The sequence below is a fragment of the Dreissena polymorpha genome, chromosome 2, assembly GCF_020536995.1.
Source record: "Dreissena polymorpha isolate Duluth1 chromosome 2, UMN_Dpol_1.0, whole genome shotgun sequence".
NCBI classification, from domain to species: Eukaryota; Metazoa; Mollusca; class Bivalvia; order Myida; family Dreissenidae; genus Dreissena; species Dreissena polymorpha.
The window spans coordinates 15,443,748-15,471,530 of record NC_068356.1 but is presented as its reverse complement, the minus strand read 5'-3'; the positions used below and the strand labels follow the sequence as shown (position 1 = coordinate 15,471,530).

Below are 27,783 nucleotides of genomic sequence, written 5' to 3'. Positions count from 1 at the left end.
ACCTGTGGTCTGCAAAAGAGACAATACTTTCCACTTTCACAATACATTTGTATTTACTTTGTAAACAAAGTATTTTGATTCCATTGTCCAATGTCTTTCCCATCGACAACGTACTATCATTGAAGACAATTTCATTACTTTCCAATTTTGAACAGTGTGGATTGTGAAAAATATGCTGCGATTAATGGTCGTAGCATGTGCATGCCCATACTACCGGTATGTTGTCATTAAGACTACGCAAAGTCACACATGTAGGGATTTAGCTCAAGCAGAATAGAAGGGGGGCTGTTTCCATTTGAATGCCCTATTCTTTTCAAAGTATTTGGTCCCCCTTCTATTTTTAATGCACCACCCATTAAAAAAATATACCTCATCCTCTTTTTCACTTTTTCATTTTTTCATGTTCTTTTAAACATTGACTTATGATGATTTTAAAGAGTAACAATCTGTTTACAGTAATTTGAATTAAGATCATACCTCATGCAATATATACTGAATTGATGCTTGAATACAAGTACTTATATAGAAACAGCACAATTAATTCACTTACAATTTACAAACAATTTTTCACTAAGGTTGCCCTTGCACATTTTCAGCCCCCGGCCCCTCTATTTTTTAGTCTGGCTAAATATCTACATCAATGCCCCTAATCAGACACCTAAAACAATACAATCTAAATGTTTATCACAACAGAATTCAAAGGGTAATCCCTAATGAACAACAAAAATAATAACAAAATATCTTAAGTCTGCAGAAGTAAACTATGCACAAAACCTTTTTTAAGCTTTATCATTTGGTACAGCTGGCAATGGTCTTTTCTGTATTAGGTCCAGTTCCTCTAGACTGTTTGTATAAATATGGATCTCAGAATTGTCACTGTCTCCAACAGCTTTGCCACACTTTGGCTCACCCTGTCGGACACTTCTGCCATTCTTCACATAGTCGCTCAAAGTCATTGGCGATGAGTAGATGTTGGTAGACCTAACACACGCAGTTGCCCCTCCCCCTTTCAGATTTTCCTCGCTTCCCCTCCCATGGTTTGCCAGGCTTGAAATGCCACTGTCTGTGCTGAGTGTCGAGCTCATTTCCACGTATTCATCATTACTGACATTCCTGCATGCCACAGCAGGCCCTGATTTCGACACAATTCCAGCAGTTGCTCCTGTCTCATCACTCGATGCAGCCAAACAGTCTGCTGAAGCAGCACCACCGACATAGGACATGTGTACAGTCTCATTCTCTGTAGATAAGACAGAAACAGGCGCATTTCTCTGCCTTTGTGAGGGAGATGTAGACTGTATGTCAGACATATCATTATTTCTACCCATGCTAACATTATCAGGCTTTCGCACTGTCTCGTACGCAGGCGGTGGACTATTCACTCCATTGATTTCTGAGGGCTCCAGGTATATGTTGCTGACGGGGCGGGTAGGGGGCGCCCCATTCCTGCTCACCAGGGGTAAAGAGTCTCCCCTGGCTCTGCTGGGACTCCCCAGCCCCTCCTGCCTCTGAATGATGGCTGCAAACCCTCGCTGGGGCTGGGCACCACGCTCTTTCACCCTCTTGTACAGCTCCTTCTGACGTGCACTGAAATCAGGGGGCAAAAATAAGTGAACATGATTGTTATCTGTTTAATAATCTGATGGTAACTGAAATAATGTGATATGGTGATAATTCGGTTCATTCTTATGATCCCTGTGGCTGACAATCACCAGTTGAGACTTCATGAATTTGCTAGTTGATAATTAGCAGGGGATTCATTAGGGGTTCATTTTGATGATCACTGAAAAAATAGAAATAAAATTAGTGACCCAATTATTTGGTTCATTTCGATGATCTATCATATAATGGAATTCCAATTGGAAAAGGACTATATACATGTATATGGATACACTATTCATATGATAATGGTAATACATTTCATAATATGCTTCTTGTTAGATTACATTCATGTCTTCATTCAAGTTTAAGATTTTATTTCTCATGTTTGTTTCTGCAATTTGTTGTTTCTGCTTGTCAAATAAATTTGAAGCATCAATGAAAAGTACCAGTGCCTTGTCATTCAGAGGAAAAATGGAGACCAGAATAACAAAGATTAAAATGGTATTGTCTTAGTCTCAAATACAGGTAAATACACTTATGTGAATTGCTAAATCAGAACACAACAAGAGATGTGTTTGTCAGAAACACAATGCCCCCTATTGCGCCACTTTGAAGCCATATAATATTTTACCTTTGACCTTGAAGGATGACCTTGACCTTTCACCACTCGAAATGTGCAGCTAGATGAGATACACATGCAAGCAAAATATCAAGTTGCTATCTTCAATAATGCAAAAGTTATTGCAAAACTTTAAACAAGGTTAAAGTTTTGAGACACACACAATGAATGAATGACAGACAGACAGACAGACAGACAGGCCAAAAACAATACCGGTATGCCCCCGATCTTACGATCCGGGGGCATAAAAAATACAGTAACAAATCAGAAAGTTTGTTTTGTTTGGAAGAAAGTTTTCTTGTGGTAAAAGTTTGATTTTTATACTACATCTCCATGTTGCATTGTCAGGTTCCAATAATTCAGTGGTATCATTTATTCATACACATCCCACACGTGAATCCATGGCCACTCAATCATTCTTAAATATTGTATTATGTACAATAGACAGTAAGTGCACTACACACCCAGACAGATTGACAGCAATTTACAGATAGAAGTGTTTGCACTTTAGAGTAGCAATTTGCTTTATAACGCAATTTAAGATCAGCAAAACACTCGGGGGGAAAAAACAGGATTCTTGTAGTTTTGGGAAACTGAAAGAATAGTCGTCCCAAACTCTTATTACTAAAAACAACCCACTTGAATTTGTATAACTAGTTTCACAAGAATTTGTTGAGAAACAAACTTACTAAGGAATCCGTCTTTTTTGTATTTCAGCCTATAGAGAACACACTGCATTCTCAGTTTTTACTTTGTAACATTCTCAATATGAAAAGTGTTTGCAAATTGCACTCAAGTGACAAAAACAGCAGCTTTTTGTTGGCAATCAACTCAACAAAATGATTGCCAGACACATTACAAAAATATATCAAGTGGATAACGTTGAAAATAAAGGAATATCTGTTGAATTTATCAACACCACCCCCACAGAAAATAAAAATCAACCAACCAAACAGCTTAAACATTTTGAAAAAAAATAAAATAAATGTCACTAAGTGAACTCCACCCAACACAGTTTGAAGTTTCTGCTAGATTTGCTTATCTCTAAGTAAAATTCATGGCCGTGGAAGCTTGTCATGTTTATCATAATGCGTGGGCCTTGTATGCTCCACTTGAATCACATCTGGCTTCACTTCACAGTTAATTTGAAAGGCCCTTCTGACAGATATCACCGTCAAACAAACCATGGGCACGTGTTTGGATTGTAGAGTGTTCTAATTGTCTGTTTTTTCTTGTTTGGTTTAAGTATTAATATTTACTGGTTACAAAAATTAAGTATATAGCCTATTGGAGTGTTCAAACAAATTGTATACGCTAATCCATCAGTCCTGAATGTCAAATTATTCATTGCGTTAGTTCTGAATTTTCTCATACAGTTGTCCAAATCACACCAATAACTTTAAGGATTGAATATTGTGAGTCTTTCTTAAATTCTATAAAGTAATTATACTGTTTATGTAACCAAAATGTATACTAGTAATTACTTTTCATTACTTTTGGATATAATTTATTTCCCCCTTAAATGCCAAGCTCAAGAGTTACATTTTAATGTAAGTGTCCACGATGATGATTGATCTTGACATTTAAGTGAGTGAATTGGTTTTCTTTCAACATGTCATCTTGAAATCCATTATCATTTTGGCAAGTCATTTTGAAATCCCACCATGCCAAATAAAATTATGGGCCGGACACAGACATGTTCTTTCACTATATCTGATTATGCGAACATTCCAAACGTCAATTGTGACCTTGACCTTAAAAGCAGGATCTCAGTTGCTTGATTTTGCAGTGGTAAAATACAGGGAAATTTGAATTTCAAGCAGACAACAAAAAACTTTTTCTGTGAGTCAATAACTATATAACTTTTTACCACCAAATTGCACATACATATTGTTTGTATACTAAAGTATATGTATGCCAAATTTAATTGGAAAATATTAAATACAAACTTAAATATTATGAAAATAATCATTTTTTGTTTTCTGCTGTTTACACACCAGTGTACAACTGAAAAGAAGACATTTTGTGAGTTTGTGGCCCTTTTATACTGCTTCTCCGGTGTTTAAAGCCAAAAACATTGTTTTACACATGAATATGATAATCATGTGCACCAATGTGTACCTTTGAATTCTATAATGCAAAACAAAGTTGCAGGCTAGACATGAACATGTACTTTCTCCAATCAATAAAAGGAATATGCAAAAAAGATGCCAACTGTGACCTTGATCTTGAAGCTTGTTGCATGCAACATGTTGTCTTGATATGATGACCATTATAGTGACAATTTATTTTGAATCCAATTGTACGTGACAAAGTTATGGGCCAGACACGAAAAGTTCCACAAGCACACACACGCCAACATACATACACACTAACACACACACGAAAAGGATCAAACTACATGTATATGCACTTCCTTCATTATCCTAGCAGGGGTATTAAGGAGACTAAATTTATAAATAAAATTGCCAAAGTTTGAGGAATGTTTGTAATATTTCCCAACTTTTTTTATCAAAACTAGTCTTGGCACAATATAATTAAGCATTTGTTACAAAGTAGTTGATGAATGTTTTATAACAAAGTAGATTACAATGTAATCATGCTTATCAACAAAATATTATTTCCCATTATATTAATCATAAAAATTGAATATTAAGGACCTGGCAACTTTCCAGCAAATGTGAAAAAAAAACACTGTGCAGCACAGGAGCATCATAAACTGAACTAGTTGACATGTCAATGGGAACCGATAGAATGATTTATTTCACAAACAGTAACTATGATGCACTCAAAGATCAAATGTTCCCAAACCATAATCTCAGAGTGAAATATGATGTATTACAAGATTACAGGTAATGGTTTTATTGCATTATGAACCAAATGCACTTATGGTGCTTATTGTATTTCACTCAACTAAAGATGTTTGATACCCATTTATCCAGTGATCCTGTATTGAATCCAATCCCATAAACCTGACTGGTTATCAAATTAATTCAAGATTAGGATGCAGGCAGTTTGAGGTACATGTAAATCTGTTGTTATATTTCAGACTCGATAATAAGGCTAGGCAATAACAAGAGGGCCAAGATGGCCCTAGTTCGCTCACCTGAGAGGAGTCAGTTCATTCAATCTTTACAAACATCAAACTTGACCTAGATATTGTCCAGACAAACATCCTGGTCAAGTTTCATCATTATTGAACCAAAGCTCTGGCATATGGAGTGATTTTGTTTTTGTAAGATTTGACCTGGTGGCCTTTATTTTGAGTTGACCCCCCTAACCAAACATCAAACTTTGCGTACGAAAATAAATATTATGAACAAGATTCATAAAATCTGAAACAAAATTGTGACCTCTAGAGTGTTTACAAGGATTTTGTATAATATAATGAAAATTTGGACAATCTAAGGGCAGTAATTATGGCATTAATTATGTGATATATATAAAACCAATCTTTTCACCAAGTTTCATGATGATTGGGCAAAAAATGTGACTTCTAGAGTGTTCACAAGCTTTTATATAAATATAAGAAAACTGCCCCCCCCCGCCGGCAGACGGACGGACAGACCAATCGACATGTGCAAAACAATAAACCACCTTTTCTTTGAAGGGGGGCATAAATATTTACAAAATAAAATAACGACCTTCAAAATCTGTGCATAAGTCCTTTTTATGGATGTTTTGCATGGGTATAACTTAGAATGACCAACATACCTATTTAATTCAATTGTACAAGCGCCTGTGGCCTTTTACCTGTTGACCTAAAAATGAATAGGCGTCATCCTTTTCTCCCAAGTAAACAATATACTAATTTGCATGGTTGGAGGTTAAATGTTTGATTGATATCCTGCAGAAATGAATGTTATACTGACCATCCCAGCAACTAAATGACAGTTGAAAAGCAATACGCCCCTGCTTCCTTGAAGGGGGAGGGGGGGGACATTATAATAATTACTAGTATACACTTTTTAGCAAACAACACTAATTCCAAATTTGGTCTTCAGAAAAAAGGAAACCAATGTTATTTACAGAAACTTTGAACATACAAATATACATATAGAGAAAAATGCCCCGTCCACTGGCTGCCATGTTTTTTCACCGATCTGGACCATTTTCGAACTCGTCCGAGATATCAATAAAATTAATGTTTTGACCAACTTTCATGATGATTGGGCAAAAATGGTGACTTCTAGAGTGTTTACGAGGTTTCTCTATAGCCAAATAAGGAAAACTGCCCCCCCCCCCCGGCAGCCATGTTATTGAACTGAACAGAACCATTTTTGAACTCAACTCTCATATCAAGGAAACAAAATTAATGTTCTGACCAAATTTCATGAAAAATGGGCCAAATATGTGACTTCTAGAGTGTTAACATGTTTTCACTATATACATATAGAGAAAAATGCCCCGCCCACTGGCGGCCATGTGTTTTCACCGATCTGGACCATTTTCGAACTCGTCCGAGATATCAATAAAACAAACGTTTTGACCAACTTTCATGATGATTGGGCAAAAATTGTGACTTCTAGAGTGTTTACAAGGTTTCTCTATAGCCAAATAAGGAAAACTGCCCCCCCCACCTGGCAGCCATGTTATTGAACTAACTGGAACCATTTCCAAACTCAACTCTCATATCAAGGAAACAAATGTTCTGACCAAATTTCATGAAAATTGGGCCAAAAATGTGACTTCTAGAGTGTTCACATGTTTTCACTATATACATATATATAAAAAAATACCCCGCCCACTGGCGGCCATGTTTTTTTCACCGATCTGGACCATTTTCGAACTCGTCCGAGATATCAATAAAATCAATGTTTTGACCAACTTTCATGATGATTGAGCAAAAATTGTGACTTTTAGTGTGTTTACAAGGTTTCTCTATAGCCAAATAAGGAAAACTGCCCCCCCCCCCCGGCAGCCATGTTATTGAACTGAACAGAACCATTTTTGAACTCTACTCTCATATCAAGGAAACAAATGTTCTGACCAAATTTCATGAAAATTGGGCCAAAAATGTGACTTCTATTGTGTTAACATGTTTTCACTATATACATATTGAGAAAAATGCCCCGCCCACTGGCGGCCATGTGTTTTCACCGATCTGGACCATTTTCGAACTCGTCCGAGATATCAATAAAACAAACGTTTTGACCAACTTTCATGACGATTGGGCAAAAATTGTGACTTCTAGAGTGTTTACAAGGTTTCTCTATAGCCAAATAAGGAAAACTGCCCCGCCAACTGGCGACCACATTTTTCAATGGACCAGAACCACTTTTGACCTCAACCAACATTAAGACAAACATTTTGACAAAGTTACATGAAGATTGGGCATGAAATGTGACTTCTACAGTGTTTACAATTTTTTTCTTTTTTTTGACCAAGTGACCTAGTTTTTGACCCGGCATGACCCAGTTTCAAACTCGACCGAGATTTCATTGGGACAAAGCTTCTGACCAAGTTTCATGAAGATCGGACAATAAATAAGGCCTCTAGAATGTTTACGAACAAATGTGGACGGACAGACGGACGGACGGACAGACGACGGACAAAGACCAGTAAAAAAAGCTCACCTGAGCAATCAGGTGAGCTAAAAAGATGCAATGATTATAATGCACACATGTCAGATGGATAACAAAGTTATAAGGTGTTCAAAACATCTACATGATAAATTCCATTTTTGATTGATTTAATAAGAAAATTCTATCAACTTGACCATTATATTGTTTCATGATCCTAGGCGTAAGCTTTCTTGAGTTATCATCCAAAAACCATTTTACCGTGTCAAGTAACCCTGACCTTGACCCAGTGAACTGAAAGTCAATACGGGTCATCTGCAAGTCATGATCAATGTACCTATGAAGTTTCATGATCCTAGGCATTGGCCTTCTTGAGTTATCATCTGGAAACCATTCTTCTAAGTTGAAACACTGTGACCTTGACCTTTGACCTAGTGACCTGAAAATCAATAGGGGTCATCTGCGAGTCATGATCAATGTACCTATGAAGTTTCATCTTCCGAGGCATAAGCGTTCATGAGTAAAACAATTTTACTGTTTTGGGTCACCTCAATGTACCTATGAAGTTTCATGATCCTAGGCGTAAGTGTTCTTGAATTATCATCCGGAAACCATTTTTCTAAGTTGAGTCACCGTGACCTTGACCTTTGACCTAGTGACCTGAAAATCAATAGGGGTCATCTGCAAGTCATGATCAATGTACCTATGAAGTTTCATGATCCTAATCATAAGCGTTCTTGAGTTATCATCCGGAAACCATTTTACTATTTCTGGTCACCTTGACCTTGTGACCTGAAAATCAATAGGGGTCATCTGCAAGTCATGATCAATGTACCCAAAAACTTTCATGATCTTAGGCATAAGCATTCTTGAGCTTTCATCCGGAAACCATTTTACTGTTTTGGGTCACCGTGATGTTGACCTTTGATCTTGTGACCTGAAAATCAATAGGGGTCATCTGTGAGTCACGATCAATGTACCTATGAAGTTTCATGATCCTAGGCGTAAGCGTTCTTGAGTTATCATCTGGAAACCATTTTACTATTTTGGGTCACCGTGACCTTGACCTTTGACCTAAAAATCAATAGGGGTCATCTGCGAGTAATGATCAATGTACCTATGAAGTTTCATGATCCTAGGCCTAAGCGTTCTTGACTTATCATTCGGAAACCATCTGGTGGACAGACATACGGACCTACATGAGCAAAACAATATACCCCCTCTTCTTCGAAGGGGGGCATAAAAATGTGACTTCCATAGTGTTCGATCACAAGGTTTGACCGAAACCATTTTTGAACTCAACTTTCATATCAAAGAAACAAATGTTCTGACCAAATTTCATGAAAATTGGGCCAAAAATGTGACTTCTAGAGTGTTAACATGTTTTCACTAAATACATATATAGAAAAATGCTCCGCCCACTGGCGGACATGTTTTTTCACCGATCCGAACCATTGTCGAACTCGTCCAAGATATCAATAAAACCAATGTTTTGACCAACTTTCATGATGATTGGGCAAAAATTGTGACTTCTAGAGTGTTTACAAGGTTTCTCTATAGCTAAATAGGGAAAACTGCCACTATATACATATAAAAAAAAATGCCCCGCCCACTGGCGGCCATGTTTTTTCACCAATCTGGACCATTTTCGAACTCTTCCGAGATATCAATAAAACAAATGTTTTGACCAACTTTCATGATGATTGGACAAAAATTGTGACTTCTAGAATGTTTACAAGGTTTCTCTATAGCCAAATAGGGAAAACTGCCACTATATACATGTACATATAGAGAAAAATGCCCCGCCCACTGGCGGCCATGTTTTTTCACCGATCGGGACCATTTTCGAACTCGTCCGAGATATCAATTAAATCAATGTTTTGACCACCTTTCATGATGATTGGGCAAAAATTGTGACTTCTACAGAGTTTACAAGGTTTCTCTATCGCCAAATAAGGAAAACTGCTCCGCCCACTGGGGGCCATGTTTTTCAACAGACCGGAACCACTTTTAATCTCAATCAAGATATCATTAAGACAAACATTATGACAAAGTTACATGAAGATTGAACATAAAATGTGACTTCTACAGTGCTTACAAGGTTGTTGTTTTTTTGACCTAGTGACCTAGTTTTTGACCCGGCACAACCCAGTTTCGAACTCGGCCGAGATTTTATTGGGGCAAAGCTTCTGACCAAGTTTCATGAAGATGGGACAACAAATGTGGCCTCTAGAGTGTTTACGAGCAAATGTAAACAGATGGACGGACAGACGGACGTACAACAGACAAAGACTGGTCAGAAAAGCTCACCTGAGCAATCAGGTGAGCTAAAAAGCGAGACTTGGGCAAGCTGAGAGCAATCCCCTTTTTTCTTCACATTTCACGAGACATATTGTCTACACCCTGACCACAAAAAGTCTGGAATCAATTACTAAATTATTTCTAGGTCAGGGTGAAGACACTTTGAAACTCAGGTTAAACCACAACTACATTACAACAAGCAATGTTTCATACAATTCCTTTCTAGTTTTGACAGAAATATCAGTAGTAATGTTAATCCTGAACAAAAAGTATGCCTCTTGGTAATGAGAAAAACAGCTTTTGAAACCATGTAAAATGTCTTTCATCTAAAGTAAAGTAATATGACAATCCCCGACTCTTTGGACAAGTAAACACATAAATCAAGTAGGCAAAGAGTTGTACATTTGTTATAATGACACTGTTGGACAGAAATTAACTTCACATGTGAGTATTGTGTTATAATTAACTTCACATGTGAGTATTGTGTTATAATTAACTTCACATGTGAGTATTGTGTTATAATTAACTTCACATGTGAGTATTGTGTTATAATTAACTTCACATGTGAGTATTGTGTTATAATTAACTTCACATGTGAGTATTGTGTTATAATCTTCAAAATCTTAATCTTTAAATTTTATATGATTTTCAAAATGAAATTTATGTAGCTTTCAAGAAAATGAGTGTTAAATTTAGTTACTTTTTTATTTAGGGTGATGTTTACATCATTAAATCACTAGCTTTGAGACCATCCACAAATCTTTATATACCAATTATTTATCAATATTTTTTATATTCCTTTATAATTTAACATGTTTAATGCTGTCAGATTTGTCCATTCATAAAAAACAAGATATGTGTTTGTCAGAAACACAATGTCCCCTTCTGTGCTGCTTTGAAGCTATATATTTGACCTATGACCTTGAAGGATGACCTTGACCTCTCAACACTCAAAATGTGCAGCTCCATGAGATACACATGCATGCCAAATATGAAGTTGCTATCTTCAATATTGCAAAAGTTATGGAAAAATGTTAAAGTTGGAGCAAACAAACACACAAACCAACAGACAGGGCAAAAACAATATGTCCCCCACTATAGTGGTGGGGGACATACGAATAAGTTTTCATTTGACTATCATTTGGTCTTTCGAAACCTGTCAAATGGTGAATTAGTTAAGGCCATGCAATAGTTTTGAAACTTGTGATTTTTGTTATTAATGAACGATTTTTTTTCCATTTATGTAAGCATTTACATGTAAACATTCCCATGCAATCAAACTTGTTATGTGTACATTTTCATCTTAAAGTGCGCCTATAGTGGTGGATTGGTCAATTTAAGATAATTAAATGTCAAGAATAAAACAGGCATCATCTGCAAATAATGTTGGTTTGAGTTGAATGATTCCCTTTTTATATTTGCATCTTATCTTATTAAATTAGCAATAAATTAATGCATATAATAAACAGATATGGTGCAAGAGGACAACATTGGCGTACTCTGTTTTTAATGTCGGAGACTACTGAGAAATTACCATTATCAGTTACACAAGAAAATTCATAAATTCTAACAGCATTACAGAATTCTGCTGTAAAAGCCCCATTAACATCCATATTCTCCTCAACTTCTGTACTACCAGGATCAAATGAGCACATTCGAAACATAAACAATTCTTACTAAAAATTACATTTCTTTACTTTTTTGGGGGGTTACATTTGAGAACATCAGATTCAAATATGTGTACACAGCGTGAAGCATCTAAATGTAAACACCTCTTTAAACTTTGAAATAATGCTGTGAGAACAAACAACACTGTTTCTATCTAAATATCAAATATATGTTGTATACATCACGCACCAAAAGGTTATCTCTGTATAAACCAAAGTGGTGTGCAATGTGAATTGCAGACACATTCTCACAGAAAAAAACATCATTGAAAAAGTTCCAACTGGAAAGTGGTTTGGAATTTCCTTTAGGTAAACACTGTACTTTCAGTTACCCTTTTCAAAGATATATGTATTATGTTAAAATATTAAAACAAGACTGACTACTCACTATTTAGTGCGAAGGATGAAAACAATACATGACATCAGCAGAAGTAGTACTCCAGCAGCAATCAAGAGGCCGATCATTGGACCTGAAAACATAAAACAGGTCTCTTCTTGGCGAAAATCTAGTTTAGGCGGAAAGTGTCGTACCTGATTAGCCTGTGCAGACTGCACAGGCTATTCAGGTACGACACATTACCCACAGTCATTTAATCTCCTTTTCAAAGAGCACAGCTCATTTATATTATATTACACATGCAGTCATGCACACTCTTAAAATTTATTATTCATTTGGAAAATACAAGCAGTGTAAGGTTAAATAAGGTTCAGAAACCATCTGTCAATAAAAAACAGCTTTCAAATATCAAATTGTTCATGTGTTTTCTACATAAATTATGGGTCAAGTTCACTGTCCTACCCAATTCAATAGGTCATTTATCCATACTGTTTGTTTTAAACAAAATTACAAGCCAGACAATATTGTTCAATGTCTCAACCACAGTTCCTTGAATGTTTGTTTTTAGTGTCAAGCAAAACTTTATCTACCTGAGCTCTTGTTCTCTGTTTTAAGAGGGGCTCCTGTGTTGTGGACCAGTGGACCGGTGTGGTTCTCATCCACCAGAGCTGAAAGGGACAGCATCAACTACTGTTATACTTGAGCCTCGCTCTGGGAACAGAGTTTTTTATTCATGTGCACAAAGGAACACTCTTCTTGATGAGAATACGGTTAAGGCGGAAAGTGTTGCCCCTGTTAAGTCTGTGCAGACTGCACAGGCTAATCTGGGATGACACTTCACGCACATGCATTTAACCCTGTTTTCTCAGAGCACCATACACTTGCATCACATGAAATACTCTATAGAAGATGAGTGGACATGTTAAAATCAGATCTAAGATCACACCTATTTACTCTCAAGCACATTATACAGAAGCCACTCCAAGCCAGTATGATGTTCGGTGCAAACAAACATACACAAAACCCCCACACCTTTTTTGTTTTGGATTTTAATTATCAGAAGGCTTCACAAAATCGTCATCTAGACATTAGTTTTATTTCCTTGGGATTTAAATGATATGTGGTATCGATATGTGATCAATAGCATTGATTTTGTACATATATACATCAGGCAGACCAATACATCAGTAATGCTGAGAAAGCAAAATCATTTCCTGATTGGTCTCTTCAGGGCAAGGACATTTCTTACACTTGTATTATTCAACCCTGAGTAATCGGCCCAATTCCAAGCTATGACTACAATTTCATTGATGTTACTCATGCTGTCTCATTAACTACATTTGCCAGCAGACAATACTCTCATCAATACCAGGCTCTCTCACTGCCTCCATGGAATTCCTCTGGAGTAGTGCCAGCCTGCGTCATAGATAACAGGCCCACGCAATAAACAAGTGATTGAAGGTGGTTGTATTTGGACATCATTGATCAATCAATTTCATTTCATTATTAGGTAGATATACATGAATAATACTTATGAATCATTTTAACATTGCTTGGATGAACATCAATCATACTCTTTTTTTAAAGTTTAATGTAACTTAATTCACATTGGTCTTGAATCATTAAATAACATATTTATGAAAATGTTAACATAAAATATATGAAACATTATTTAATGTATATGTTTTATATTGTATAAAGTATACTTACAAATGACAAACCTGAGCGTACATTTATGATAGTTGGGATTATATATACTATAGTCCCCTTAGCTTGAAAATACTTGCAAGCAGAGTTTGTTTATTTATGAGCATCTTATTCAGTTCACATAAAAAGGTTTTATAAAATTGTCACCAAGCTTACAGCAGTAAACAAAATATTCGAATTGCTCAAGCTAGGATTTTAAAAGGACAAGGTGCTCTTTTGTGAAAAGGACACTTAAGTACCAGCTGACATATTATACCTTTGTTACAGCCCTTTGTCATATTTTTAATTTATCATGTTCTATGTACGTTTACAGCAATTCTTTTGCCCAATTGGGAAAAGTACCTGTACCAGCCTAATTTGGATAAATTGGTCAAATTTGTGTCTGTCATTTAGTCTTCATATTAGGTGCATCTATTTTTTTGCTCACAAATACTTAAACAAGAGCACTGCCTTGCGGGTGCAGACCACTCATCTTTTTTTCTTTTTAAAGGTGTAGGGGCCTATCTCAATTTCTATCACAAAGGAGGGAGGGGTGGAGTGGAGAGGGGTGTATAGTGTGGGGGTGTGGTCATTTATTACATTATCTTCCAAAAATGCAAAAAAAAATATTTTTTTTTGGGGGGGGGGGGGATTCTTGGGTGGGATGGTTGGACGGTATTTCAAAAATAAAATAATAAAAATAGTTATTTGAATTTTTTAACCATGTTTGAAAAAAACAAGAGATGTGTTTGTCAGAAACACAATGCCACCTATTGCGCCGCTTTGAATTTAAAAAAAAATAAATTACCTTTGACCTTGAAGGATGACCTTGACCTTTAACTTCCACCACTCAAAATGTGCAGCTTCATGATAACGCTGCTTTGAATTATTATTTTTTGACTTTTGACCTTGAAGGATGACCTTGACCTTGAAGGATAACATTGACCTTGAACTTCCACCACTCAAAATGTGTAGCTTCATGATAACGCCGCTTTGAAATTATTATTTTTTACCTTTGACCTTGAAGGATGACCTTGACCTTGAAGAATGACCGTGACCTTGAACTTCCACCACTCAAAATGTGCAGCTTCATGAGAACGCCGCTTTGATTATTTTTTTGACCTTTGACCTTGAAGAATGACCTTGACAGATGACCTTGACCTGAACTTCCACCACTCAAAATGTGAAGCTTCATGAGAACGCCGCTTTAAATTGTTTTAATTTTTTTTTTTGACCTTGAAAGATGACTTCGACCTTTAACTTCCACCACTCAAAATGTGCAGCTTCATGAAAGTTAGTAAGTGTTGCAAGTATGAAAGCAATAGCTTTGATACTTAAGGAATAAAATGGACCTAAACACAAAACTTAACCAAAATTTTCAATTTTCTAAGTATAAAAAGGGCACATAATTCTGTCAAAATGCAAGCCAGAGGTATCTTACTTTGCCTGCCTAGTCCCCTCATGATAGTAAGTAAGTGTACCAAGTTTGAATGCAAGAGCATTGATACTTTATGAGAAAAGTGGACCTAAACGCAAAACTTAACCGGACGCTGACACCAACGCCAAGGTGATGACAATAGCTCATAATTTTTTTTCAAAAAATAGATGAGCTCAAAAACTATGGTCAAGTTGTCGATATTATAGTTACGTAGGTTCAAGCCATAGAGCTGTACAGGGAAACTAACTAAATGTTGCATTTGATTACAAACAAGAGATGTGTTTGTCAGAAACACAATGCCCCCTATTGCGCCACTTTTGAAATAAAATTTCAATACATCATTTGGCAGGTTTAGAAATTATCTCCCTTTTAAAGCTTATTACTTCCCTTGGATTGTATTTTTTACTTGACATTGAAGGATGACCTTGACCTTTTGCCATACAAAATGTGCAGCCCATGAGATACACATGCATGCCAAATATCAAGTTGCTATCTTCAATATTGCAAAAGTTATGGCCAATGTTAAAGTTTTCGGACGGACTGACGGACGAACGGACAGACAGTTTAAATGCTATATGTCACCCTACGGGAAGCATAAAAACAACAATTTTTGTTTTAGAAACCATCTATTTGAATTTTTTTTTACAGCAATCAGGAAATTTTGTTTTTTTCCGGATTGGGAAAGTGCCTTTTTTCGGTACTTTATTAAGAACGAAAAAAATCGCTGGTTTATATGTTGTATTGCATAATTATATTTTATTTAAAAACATTGTTTCCATAATTAATCAAACTACATGTAGTTTCACTGTGAAAATGTAACTATTTTAATGAATTTCCAGTATTATAATGTGATCAGATAATAAAGAGCATGGTGGGGGTCTAAGGGTGCAGGGTGAGATCTTGGGGAGGCAGGCGTCTGCACACTTTCGTTTAGGCCTACATGTAGCTGGAGCACTTTATTTTACAGTTTGAGCCAAAAAGCACATTCCTTACATCTATAATTGTTCATTTCAAAATCTGGAATATTCACATATTTAAAAATCAATAATGGCAAATAACAATCAAAATTCTTTTAAGAATTTTATTAATACATGTACAACTTAACAAGGGTAAACATGCAGGTCACTATGATAATGACATTGTCATAAGTGAATTGTGGGCAGTGCTCCAGCTAGGCCTAAGCTTGAGGACTCCCCGCCCTGCCCTCTCGAACCTCCGCCCTGCCCTCCTGAATTTACGCCCTGCCCCCCCCCCAATTTTTTTTTTTTTTTTTACATATGATAATTGATAAATCTCTTATTACATTACAAGTAACTAATTTATTTCTCATTGTATATTTAAATGGTTTAAACTTTAATAATAATGGGAATAATATATTCTAACAATTATTAATAACATATATGGAGCACTGATTGTGGGACATGTATTTATTTGACATCCTATCGAGACAGTCAGAGGTATCACACTGAATAAACTTAAATCAGGTAATAGTTTGGGTGTTTCTTGTATATAAACTATTAACAAACAAGACTATTGCCAAGCTATTTAAGTCCCCTACCGGTGAAACTCCACCATTTTCAGCAATATTTCTAGTCTTTTTGTTGCCATTGAATTCTTGACGTAGGAACAAAATGAAATGAAGTGCATAATCTCCATATTGCCATCTATCCATGTTTCAAGTTTTAAGTTTTTGAAAAAAAATAAAGAACTTTTAAAGTTATCCCAGGATCCACTATTTTCAGCAATATTACTAGTCTATTTGTTAATATTTCTAGTCTATTTGTTGCCATAGCAACCAGAATCCATGATGTAGGAACAAAATGAAATGACATGCATAATCTCTATAATCTATGCATGTTTAAAGTTTCATGAAAAAATATGAAGAACTTTTAAAGTTATTGCAGGATTCCAAAAAAAGTGCGACAGACAGAGCGCAAATCATAAGTCCCCTCCGGTTTCACATGTAGGGGACAATAAATTTAAATTAAGATTAAATGAAACATGTATGTTTTGAGCTTAGTTAACATTATTATATGTCCAGGCATTGAAGAATCCACTCTACCGCTCGCATATGCGAGTGAAGTCGACGGTCCGGCGAGTAAAGTTTGTTCAATACTCGACCGACTGGGCGAGTGCTGTTTTTCAAGTTAGGAAATATAAATTTAGTTCCAGAACTCCTGCCACATCGATACAAATTGCGAACAATTTTACGAACGAACAAAAAATAGGTTTAGTACACAAAGAAACTGCACTTTCGTTTTGACAATGAAAAATGACGTCACGGGCACAGTAAAGATAAATCTCGATATCGGCTGCGCTCTTTTCGTAGGTGTCAGTGCTCTAGGCTAATCATTTAAAAGTGAAAAAACAGTTAAATATATTGGTCATTCTGTGAAGAATAAAATTTCATTTTAATGTAAATATCAATAAAAAAATAAAACATAACTGGTTAATTATAATACTTCTTATATTTAATTAAAAAATAAACAAAAACAATTATTATTATAAACAAAATAATTCGTGATCATAAGCCTTAGCCAAAATTTACCATATTGTAACCATTTGTCAATCAAGCTTGTCTTTCAGTAAAAGTTCGTCTGAAATATTAAAACTCAGCATGGAAAAGGGTTCTATTTTAAAATATCTGCAAGGTGGTGGAGACAGGGAACAGAAAGAAAGGTCATCAAAACGAGAAACGGAAAGTATTGAGAAAAGGAAACAGGTGCAGTAAACTTAAGGAAAACAAATCAAATCCATCAGATAATATAGTTTATTTGTTTGCAGTTTAGTGTCATTATGTTACGTAGGTTAAAAAGGTTCTGGTTGATCATAACTATAAATATATATATATTTAAATGCAGGGCGAGTAGATTAAAGTGAAGGGCAAGTGGATTGTCAGACCTACGCACCCTGCAGGGCGAGTGGCTCCGGAAAAATTCTTCAATGCCTGCTGTCTATCATAAAAGGCTTTAAAGCACAAAATTTAAACAGAAAAACACATTACTAATAAATAATTTATTATATTGTCATAAATTCATATCATCTTTTTATAGCAAAATCCTTTGCCCTCATAATGTGATCTGCTTTCTATTACATTGAAATAAAGTAATTTTTTCACAAATGTCTCTTGTCTGTTCTCAGTTGTTCTGGGGCAAAGACTTAGACATCCCATGAATTTCACCACTTCTGCCAAGTTGAGTATACCGGTATACGTCGTGTTGGTGTATCAGTTTGAAATAAGTTAATTTTCTCTAAAACTCTATTTGCCAAAAGTAGTAAATATTAGGACGTGTAAAGTATCACTAACAAATTTAAGTAACATAATGTACTTACGAAACTGGCAAATGAAATTATACACTGTAAGGTCCATATGGCAATGATAGTCATGCCATCTCCAGTCTTCACTGCGCCTCATGCAAGCACAGTTTTCAAAAGAAAGGAAGCCAAAGGTTTTGCTAGGTTCTCCCTCTGCCCAATATGTGTAACCTTTACTGAGTGGTTCACCTAGAATATCAACAACAAAGCATCAAAATTTGCAGCGCTTTCATCACTCTTTAAAAGGTTAGTGCATTGAATTTAAATGTTTACATAAACATTTATTTCATTTTTTACAATTGCAGTCTGTATGAACCTATAATACAAATGTATATATAACATTTGTACTGTACTGTATAACAGTAAACAATAATGCATTTCATTCATGTTCCAAAGTGACTTAAAAACTTAAACTACCGGTATTTATAATTTCTTTTTACAATTGTTAACTGTAAGCAACTGTATGGAAAAATTATAAATAAGCAATCAAATAAACTACACGTGTTGATAAAAATTATCATAAACATCAGTAAAGATTTCATCTCCCTAGCAATGACCTGTAAACCTGTTTTAAAGCCAACAATCCGCATGTATGTACTCACCTGTTGTCCACTCCCACCCTTTTTTTCTTAGATCACTGGCACCATTCCAAACACCATTTTTATTCCAATTAAGTTCTCTGGAGTTTAATGTTCTTTTGATAAAGTCCATTGTTTCTGCATCACGCACTACCAACATTTCACCACCCTCACGCCAACAGTATGATCTAGCCTCATCCCAATATTTTTCACTATTCACAAACATGTAGCAAGTGTCTTTGAACGTTTTCAGAAAACTTCTATTTTTTACTCTCTCTGGACACAGGTGGATCTTATTTTCATTACAGCCTGCAACATTAAAATAAATGTCATATTTACAAATTGTATACATAAAACCAATACAAAAAATATGTTTAATTCAAAAATAGGGTTAAGGCTTTACTTGTATTCTTTTTACAAAATAGTCAGTGCTTCCTTTCTCCTTAATTACATGTGTTTGACATTTACAGTTTATAGTTTTTAACTAACCCCCAACTGAGCACTTTTGTACAGTTTCATCCCTTAACTAATAGCCACCATCACAAACAATTTTATTTAGAAGGAGTGCTGTATCAGTCCCAGAACAAGAAGAAGACTTGTCATTTTATTCTTCATTTTATTAAACGTGTCTGCATAATACCTCATCTTGTTTCATGAATATTATTTTACACAGAAACGCAACAATACAGCTGTATTTATTTGATAAAATCTATGTCTAATAAAACAGTGCAAGCTTTTGGTACATTAAAATAGTAAAAAGACACCCGCATGAATTATACATGATGAAAACATGGTTTTGGTGTTTCTAATTCTGTATTGTTTATACATAAATTAATTAATATATAATTAGTACCCATTAACAGCCCTTGAATACCAATCGCATAATCATTATATTTTATTATTTAATTTATATAAAATCGTGATACTTTGCTTTGTTTTTGAAGATTTAAAATATTAATAACACAAAAAACTATTTCGGATAGAGAAATCCGAAATTATACTCACATATTGAACTTAAACATGATACAATCAGCACGATGTTGATAAGTAAATCCATATTTTCAAAAGGTATCATTGTGGTTACTTTTAATTTCTTAACTTGTCAACTTTTTAAACATGACACTACTCGGTCGGTTCTGTAAATGGACTACCGCACTCCTTCTACTTGACTTCTCGAAATAGGTCAACTGTGATTTCGCAAACTTCCGGTGAGTCATGATAGGCTACAGCACACTATGTTTAGCGACTGAGCGTGTTTTCACTTCATTGATCTTTTCAATAAAACGGACTATATGGATACATAGAAATATAATTAAGTACTTATATTATTAACTTCTGTAAATAGATACATGAAGTAAATACAAAATATTATTATTAATTATCATCGTCATCATCGTCATCATCATCATCATCATCATCATCATCATCATCATCATCATCATCATCATCATCATCATCATCATCATCATCATCATCATCATCATCATCATCATCATCATCATCATCATCATCATCATCATCAGCATCATCATCATCATCATCATCAGCATCATCATCATCATCATCATCATCGTCATCGTCATCGTCAACGTCATCGTCGTCGTCATCAGCATCAGCATCAGCATCATTCTGTCCATTGAGAAGTACTTCATCCGCTTCCGCCAGAACAAGCGGTTACCAGATTGTGATTTGTTCAATATGTCCTATAACCAGAAGTGAGAGTTGAGTGTCTGTTTAGAACCAGTTGTGCCTTGAAACCCGAGGTTGCTGCTGCAAGCGACGAAGTACTATCACTACGCTGGACACCTTTTATACCACTGGTTCAAAGCATTTACATTGACTAGTAATATCACTAAAACTATTTGAGCCGCGAATTTGAAACAAGAAATGTCTTTAAGCAAGAGGGTCATGGTGGCCCTGGTCGCTCACCTGAGAAGTATTAATGATAAGTAAGGGTTGTAAAACATATTTTTGTCAAATTCAATGGTTTTTTATTACCATTTTTTATTGATTTGTAAACGGTGAAATTTGATACGATTAGTAATGGAGGAGCAAGAATAAGAAATTAAGACTTTTTCAGAAAGTGAATTGAACGCAGTACACAATGAAGTTGTATACATTTTATGAATAAAAGAAATGTTACTGCATTATAGTACCGTGATTTTATATGTTGCATATTTAAGGCATTTCGAAGAATTTCTAGATATATTGCACACACAGCAAGTTCTGTTCAAACTTGTGGCTTATAAAGTGTCAACAGCCCCCAGCATCCATGTTTTTCAACAAAGCAGAAACATTTTCATGTTCTGATCAAGTTTCATAAAGATTGGATAATAGATGTGACTTCTAGAGTGTTTACAAGGTTTTACTACATAGCCATATAAGGAAAAATGCCACGCCCCCTTGCAGCCATGTTTTTTTTTAACGAAACTCAACCATTTTCGAACTCAGCCCAGATATCATTAGTACAAATATTCTGACCAAGTTTCATAAGCATTGGACCAAAAATGTGACTTCTAGAGTGTTAACAAGGTTTTATTAAATTCATACAAGGAAAACTGCCCCGCCCCCTGGCAGCCATGTTTTTCAACAGACCAGAACCATTTTCAAAGTCATCCAAGATATCGTTAGAAAAAATGTTCTGACTAAGTTTCATGAAGATTGGACAATAAATGCGACTTCTAGAGTGTAAACAAGGTTTTACTATACACTAAAGCCATATAAGGTAAACTGCCACGCCCCCTGGCGGCCATGTTTTTCATTCAACTGGAACCATTTTCGAACTCTTCCAAGATATTATTGGGACACATGTTCTGACCAAGTTTCATGAAGATTGGACTAAAATGTGACTTCTAGAGTGTTAACATGGTTTTACTATAGCCATATTAGGAAACTGTCACGCCCCCTGGCAGCCATGTTTTTCAACCAACCAGAACCATTTTCGAACTCGTTCAAGATATCACTATAACAAATGTTCTGACTAAGTTTCATGAAGATTGGACAATAAATGTGACTTCTAGAGTTATAACAAGGTTTTACTATAGCCATATTAGGAAAACTGCCCCGCCCCCTGGTGGCCATGTTGTTCATCCAGCCGGAACAATTTTTGAACTTGTCCAAGATTTTATTGGGACACATGTTCCCACCACGTTTCATGCAGATTGGACTTAAAATGTGACTTCTAGAGTGTTAACAAGGTTTTACTAGACCATATAAGGAAAACTGCCACGCCCCCTGGCAGCCATGTTTTTCAACCAACCGGAACCATTTTCGAAGTCGTCCAAGATATTATTGAGACACATGTTCTAACCAAGTTTCATGAAGATTGGACAATAAATGTGACCTTTAGAGTGTTAACAAGGTAAATGTTGACGACGCACGGCGGACAAAAGGCGATCATAATAGCTCACCATGAGCACGTTGTGCTCAGGTGAGCTAAAAGATATACGGCGTTGATTGTGGTTGGTTAAAGGTAAAGAGTTTAATGAATGAAATCAAAGATGGCATATGTCTTTGTCTGTGCAGTTCTTAGCTGCATTTTACGCAGTACGGGATGTTACGCGTAGTTTTCGCGGTTTATTTTACATTATTACATATTTCTGATCATATATCTATAGATACAAAAAAATAAGAAGAATGGAAGTGAAATTAAAACGTGTTAGTCAAACGGCCACACGCGAAGTATCCGCGCGTTCTTCGGACAAACCTGTTTAGTTGTTTGTCGGAAATTGCTATTTAATTCGATTATTTACAGTATCGGAAATCACCTCGCTCATGCTCAATACATTGGTCAATATGGTGGAATAATTCTTGTTAAATTAATCACAAATAATATGTATCATGGTTTTGTTGAAAACACATCAAAAATCTATTATTGAGATACCATAATTATATCGGCGAATATCTTCATTTAACATCTGGTCTAAATAAAATTCCAGTCCACCTAGTTTACGCGATACCGTCTATATTATATAGAGATCCCTGTACTGACCGCGAACTGACCGTGATTCATTGCGGCTTGGAATGCAATGCTTAAAAGTGAGGTCGCGATTCCACCTCTGGAACCACGGCTTGTTTAAAACTTCAAACTTTTACATGTTAAATGTTTAATTTCGAAAACAATTAAAATGGTTTGGCCAAAACTTATATCAGTATATCGAAAAACGATACTTTTATCATCATTATAAACTTAAATATACTAGTACACAGACAAGAATATGGAAGTAATTACTAAATATGAGAACATAGCCTTTAAGTGCAAATGCGTTGGCGCTGGCAATCCTCTGAAAATAAAAGGTGCACGCACAAACTGTATTGATGTGAACAGTTGAGTGTAAAACTGTTCTATCTATCATCCCAGCAAACATGCACATATGGGTCCCATATGGGCTGTTTCTGGGCAAACCCATATGGGTAAGCCCATATGGGAGTCATTTGGGACCAATATGGACTAGCCCATATGGGAATGCCCACAAGGGTCCCATATAGGTCCCATATTATTGCGCTATCGGGAAAATATGTAAACTTGTATTTATTTGATTAAAAACTCATTTCTTAAAACGTATGTAGGACTAACTTGATCTAAACTGCTAATATTTTACCCAAAAATAGAAAATCAATGCATAAGCAAATAATATGCGGCCCATATGGGTCCCATACGGGTCCCATATGGGAGTCATTTGGGAGCTATATGGGCTTGCCCATGTGGGAATGCCGATAAGGGTCCCATATAGGTCCCATATTATTGCGCTATCACGAAAAAGATGTAAACTTGTATTTATTTGATTAAAAACTCATTTCTTAAAACGTATGCTGATCTAAACTGCTAATATTTTACCCAAAAATAGAAAATCAATGCATAATCAAATAATATGCAGTCCATATAGGTCCCATATGGGTCCCATTTGGGCCGCCCAACAAAGCACAAAATCATCTACCGGGCTGTTTCTGGGCAAACTCATATGGGTAAGCCCAAATGGGAGTCATTTGGGACCTATATGGGTAAGCCCATATGGGAATGCCCTTAAGGGTCCCATATTATTGCGCTATCAAGAAAAAGATATGAACTTTTATTTATTTGATTAAAAACTAATTTCTTAAAACGTATGTATGACAAACTTGATCTCAACTGCTAATATTTTACCAAAAAATATACAATCAATGCATAAGCAAATAATATGCAGCCCATATGGGTCCCATACGGGTCCCATTTGGGCCGCCCAACAAAGGACAAAATCAGCTATCGGGCGCACATTTTTTGAAAATTCTGTTTTTGATATTGCTATGTTTTCAATTATGTATATACTATGATTAATATGTAGTTATTTTCAAGAGATAATTTTAATTTAAATAATCGCGCAGAAAAATAAAGTATTTAAACAAAATGCGCATGCGCAGACGTTAATTCCGCCTCGCGAAAACATTCAAAACAAAATCACTCGAAACGGGTAATTTGTTAAATTGTGATATTATACACGCAATTATATATTTATTTTAAAATCAGATATATATTGCTGATCACGCATTATTTATTTATCTGTTACTTCAATGAATGCCTGTGTGTTTAATAATTTGAACTGCAAATTATGAGATTTTTTATTCGCTTTGCATTTGTCATGTATTTTCGCGACGTAAGTCGTTACGTTCGATTGTCGCCATAGATCAATCTCTTAGTTAAACTGCTTAATTCAACTTGATTCTGCCTAAAATTCAATACAAACTATTTATAGCAGACAGGCGCATGTCTGAAAAAATGGAACACTTAATGAGTAATCATGCTAATGCATGAGAATCTTACTTATCTCATACATTGATATTATTAATTTAAACGTATTACATCAAAGACGTATAATATAATGTTTTTTTTATAGATCTTTGATTACTTGCACGCAAGCCAAGGTTGTCTGCCTGTGGGCAAATTTTAATGATTATTTAAACACATATTTGCAGAATATTAAAAAAGTCTGTGTATTAAGAAATAATTAAATTCGTAATGTTTATTGTACAAATTTATTTCAGAAAATAAAATATTCACCACAGCCTCATTTGCCAACATTGTATTTACAAGGAATGTCCAGCAGTGCATGACAGAGGCCGGTCACTCCCATTAAGTCCAGGCAGCTGAAGAGCCTTCCCAAAAACAGTTCATAGGACAAAGTAACTGATTTTTGTGCTTGAAACTTTAACTTAAAATAATTTCAGTTTTGGAATTACTGCTTAAAAAAAATACCTGATATTTAATTACATAAATAATTGATGGAAACAGATAATCCAACTTAAAAAATATAAAATACACAGTCATTTAGTGATCTATAATAATACATACTTCTTCTTATAAAAGAAACAAATTGATGTTGACGGGCATATAGGTGCAAGTTGCTATAATCAGCCCTAGCTGTACAACAGCTGTTGGCACAAATCGGGCCCGCCACCGTTATATTGGCACACATCCGATATAATTATATCCGACCCAGCTGTGATATATATTATTGTCAACATAATTTAAGGTACAGTTGTTTTTTACTCTGTCGTCAGATGCAGTTACACAGATTTTAACGGTGTTGGAAACAATGAGAGATGAGAACAGGGAAATGAAGCGGATGCTGCAGTGGCTCTTGGCTAGGTCAGCTACTGATGACGAGCCAATGCAACTGCCAGAGAACATCAGTCTTCCAATTGGAACATTTGAGCAAATGGATGAGTTTGAAGAGCATCTTGGTGATGAAGCTACGATCCATCTTTTCTAGGACTGCTGCATAGTTCAAGCTTTTTTATCAAATATATTAAGCAATGTTGTAAATGTAATTGACAGTTTTTTATCCATTGATCCTGAACCATTCCTTTAAGGCTCATCTTCTAAGAAAGCATACAATCTTTTTTATCTGGAAATGAAACGGTATATATTCCTTTGCAAAAGAAGAAACAGCATTCCAGTTTTTGAAGGTTTTAAAAGACATATATATATATATCGTGTGCAGTTACGGAAAACACTAGAATGTATGAAGATATCAAAGATAATAATGTGGACTTGTTCTCGAAAAAGGATTTGCCATTTATTTGAGCTTTGGATTTTTCTGCAGGGTTTTTAATTTGTAGTTTATAAAATATTTTGTATAGTCTTGCAAGTATGTTTTCTACTAATGTTCTTTGAGTACATGGTGTGTTATTTGTATTGGTTAAAGATTTAATATGCATGGGCAGAGCTCCAGATAAGGTTTTGTGAAATTCTTAAATTACTACCAGATTTTCAAAAAGAATTCTTAACTCTGAAATTTTATTCTTAACGTTACTACTTAGTTTTGGAAAATAATTCTTATTTTTTGTAAATGACCTAAAAATAAATAATAATGGTTATTTTCATGCAAAAAAAATCAAAATAAACATACTAGCAACTTTATTTATACTAGTTCAACAGTGTCTTTTCAGTATTATACAATTTTATTTTTCAAAAACCTTCATATGCCCAAACTGTGCTCAGATTGCATGCTTTAGATGAATTTTTACATATTTCAGAATTAAAACGGGTCTCCCCTTCAATCTTTTCAACCATTAGCCATGGGACTTGTCCCTTCCACTCGTTCAATGTTTTTTGTGTGTTTAAGTTTGGACCCGTCGTGTTGCATTTTTGTTTAGCTTTTCCGACTGTGTCAGCAACTGAAAATACAACATCGTATAAGATCTTTTCTATAATGTCTTTCTAAACATTTAACTTTGGCTCACTTTGTGTACAATATGTTAAAAGCGTGTTTTTGGACGCTTTGCAGTTTTTTAGGACGCTCTCTGGGCGCTGCCATTGTTTTTAAACAGATAGACTGTATACGCCGCTTTTATTGGAAAAAATGCGCTTTGTTAAACAAACCTGATAACCATTCTTTTTTTTCTATATACATGTAAGCACCGCAATTATCTTAAATATGTGAAAAGAACTCAATAAAAATCGATACGAACCGATGTAAAAATAATATTCGTAACTTGATTTTGTAATTCTAAATGGTATGACAAGATTTTAAAATAAATATGTAACGGGCTTGAAAATAATTCGCAATTACGAAAATACGACCCTTATCTGGAGCTCTGCATAGGTATGCTTTGTAGTAATGTGTAGAACATCAGGAAAATACTTGAAGGTATTCTGTATATGTAATATATATTTAATATCAAAATAATAGAAGTCCTTAATTCTATAGTCGTATAACTGGATGACATATATAATGTTATAGAAAAACGTCTTATTGTTTGAAGTTATGTCTTTATTGTTCCATAAAATAGTTTTACTGTTGGTTTGGGTTTATAGATTATGAGTAACATTACTCCATGCGGATAGAACATTAGATAGAAACATGTTTTTGTTAGCATCTTCATGTTAAATATTTTTGCTCATGTTACATTCAAAAAGTTAGGAATCACCATATTATTTTAGAATTTTCTGGTAGAATAGTTAACGTGGGATCCTCCTGCTATGTATGTATGAATCCATGTATATGTGTGTAATACTTTTATGTGAATAAAAGTTGAGAGTACTTTAATAAATTTTTAAGTCTTTTAACAAAAACCTTGTATTTCTTGCAGGATAATGCTATTAAGCTCTTAAACCCTTTGATATCAGTCTGTTCCAGCAAGAAGAAATAGATAAAACATTTTAAAAAATGAAATTGGAAGTACATGTACAAGAATCTTTTGTCTGATGTTCAATTTGAACACACAGTATTTCATGTTTGC

General features: G+C 35.2%; 1 protein-coding gene across 1 annotated transcript; it reads right to left on the bottom strand.

Annotated features, from left to right (window-relative positions):
- Nucleotides 1-563: 563 nt before the first annotated feature.
- LOC127865982 (uncharacterized) lies at nucleotides 564-20,262 on the bottom strand. Its single transcript, XM_052406140.1, has 6 exons — nucleotides 20,071-20,262; nucleotides 19,090-19,374; nucleotides 18,506-18,676; nucleotides 12,639-12,716; nucleotides 12,100-12,181; nucleotides 564-1,587 (listed from the first exon to the last, which is right to left on the bottom strand). Exons 1-6 carry the CDS (start codon nucleotides 20,138-20,140, stop codon nucleotides 780-782), a joined length of 1,494 nt encoding a protein of 497 aa, XP_052262100.1. The 5' UTR covers nucleotides 20,141-20,262; the 3' UTR covers nucleotides 564-779.
- Nucleotides 20,263-27,783: the final 7,521 nt, after the last annotated feature.

Coding starts and splice junctions, on each gene's coding strand:
- LOC127865982 (XM_052406140.1), bottom strand. CDS start 20,140: ATGATACCTTTTGAAAATATGGATTTACTTATCAACATCGTGCTGATT. Junction 18,677..19,089: donor AGGGTGGGAGTGGACAACAG/GTGAGTACATAC, acceptor TTGATATTCTAG/GTGAACCACTCAGTAAAGGT. Junction 12,182..12,638: donor AACAGAGAACAAGAGCTCAG/GTAGATAAAGTT, acceptor TTATGTTTTCAG/GTCCAATGATCGGCCTCTTG.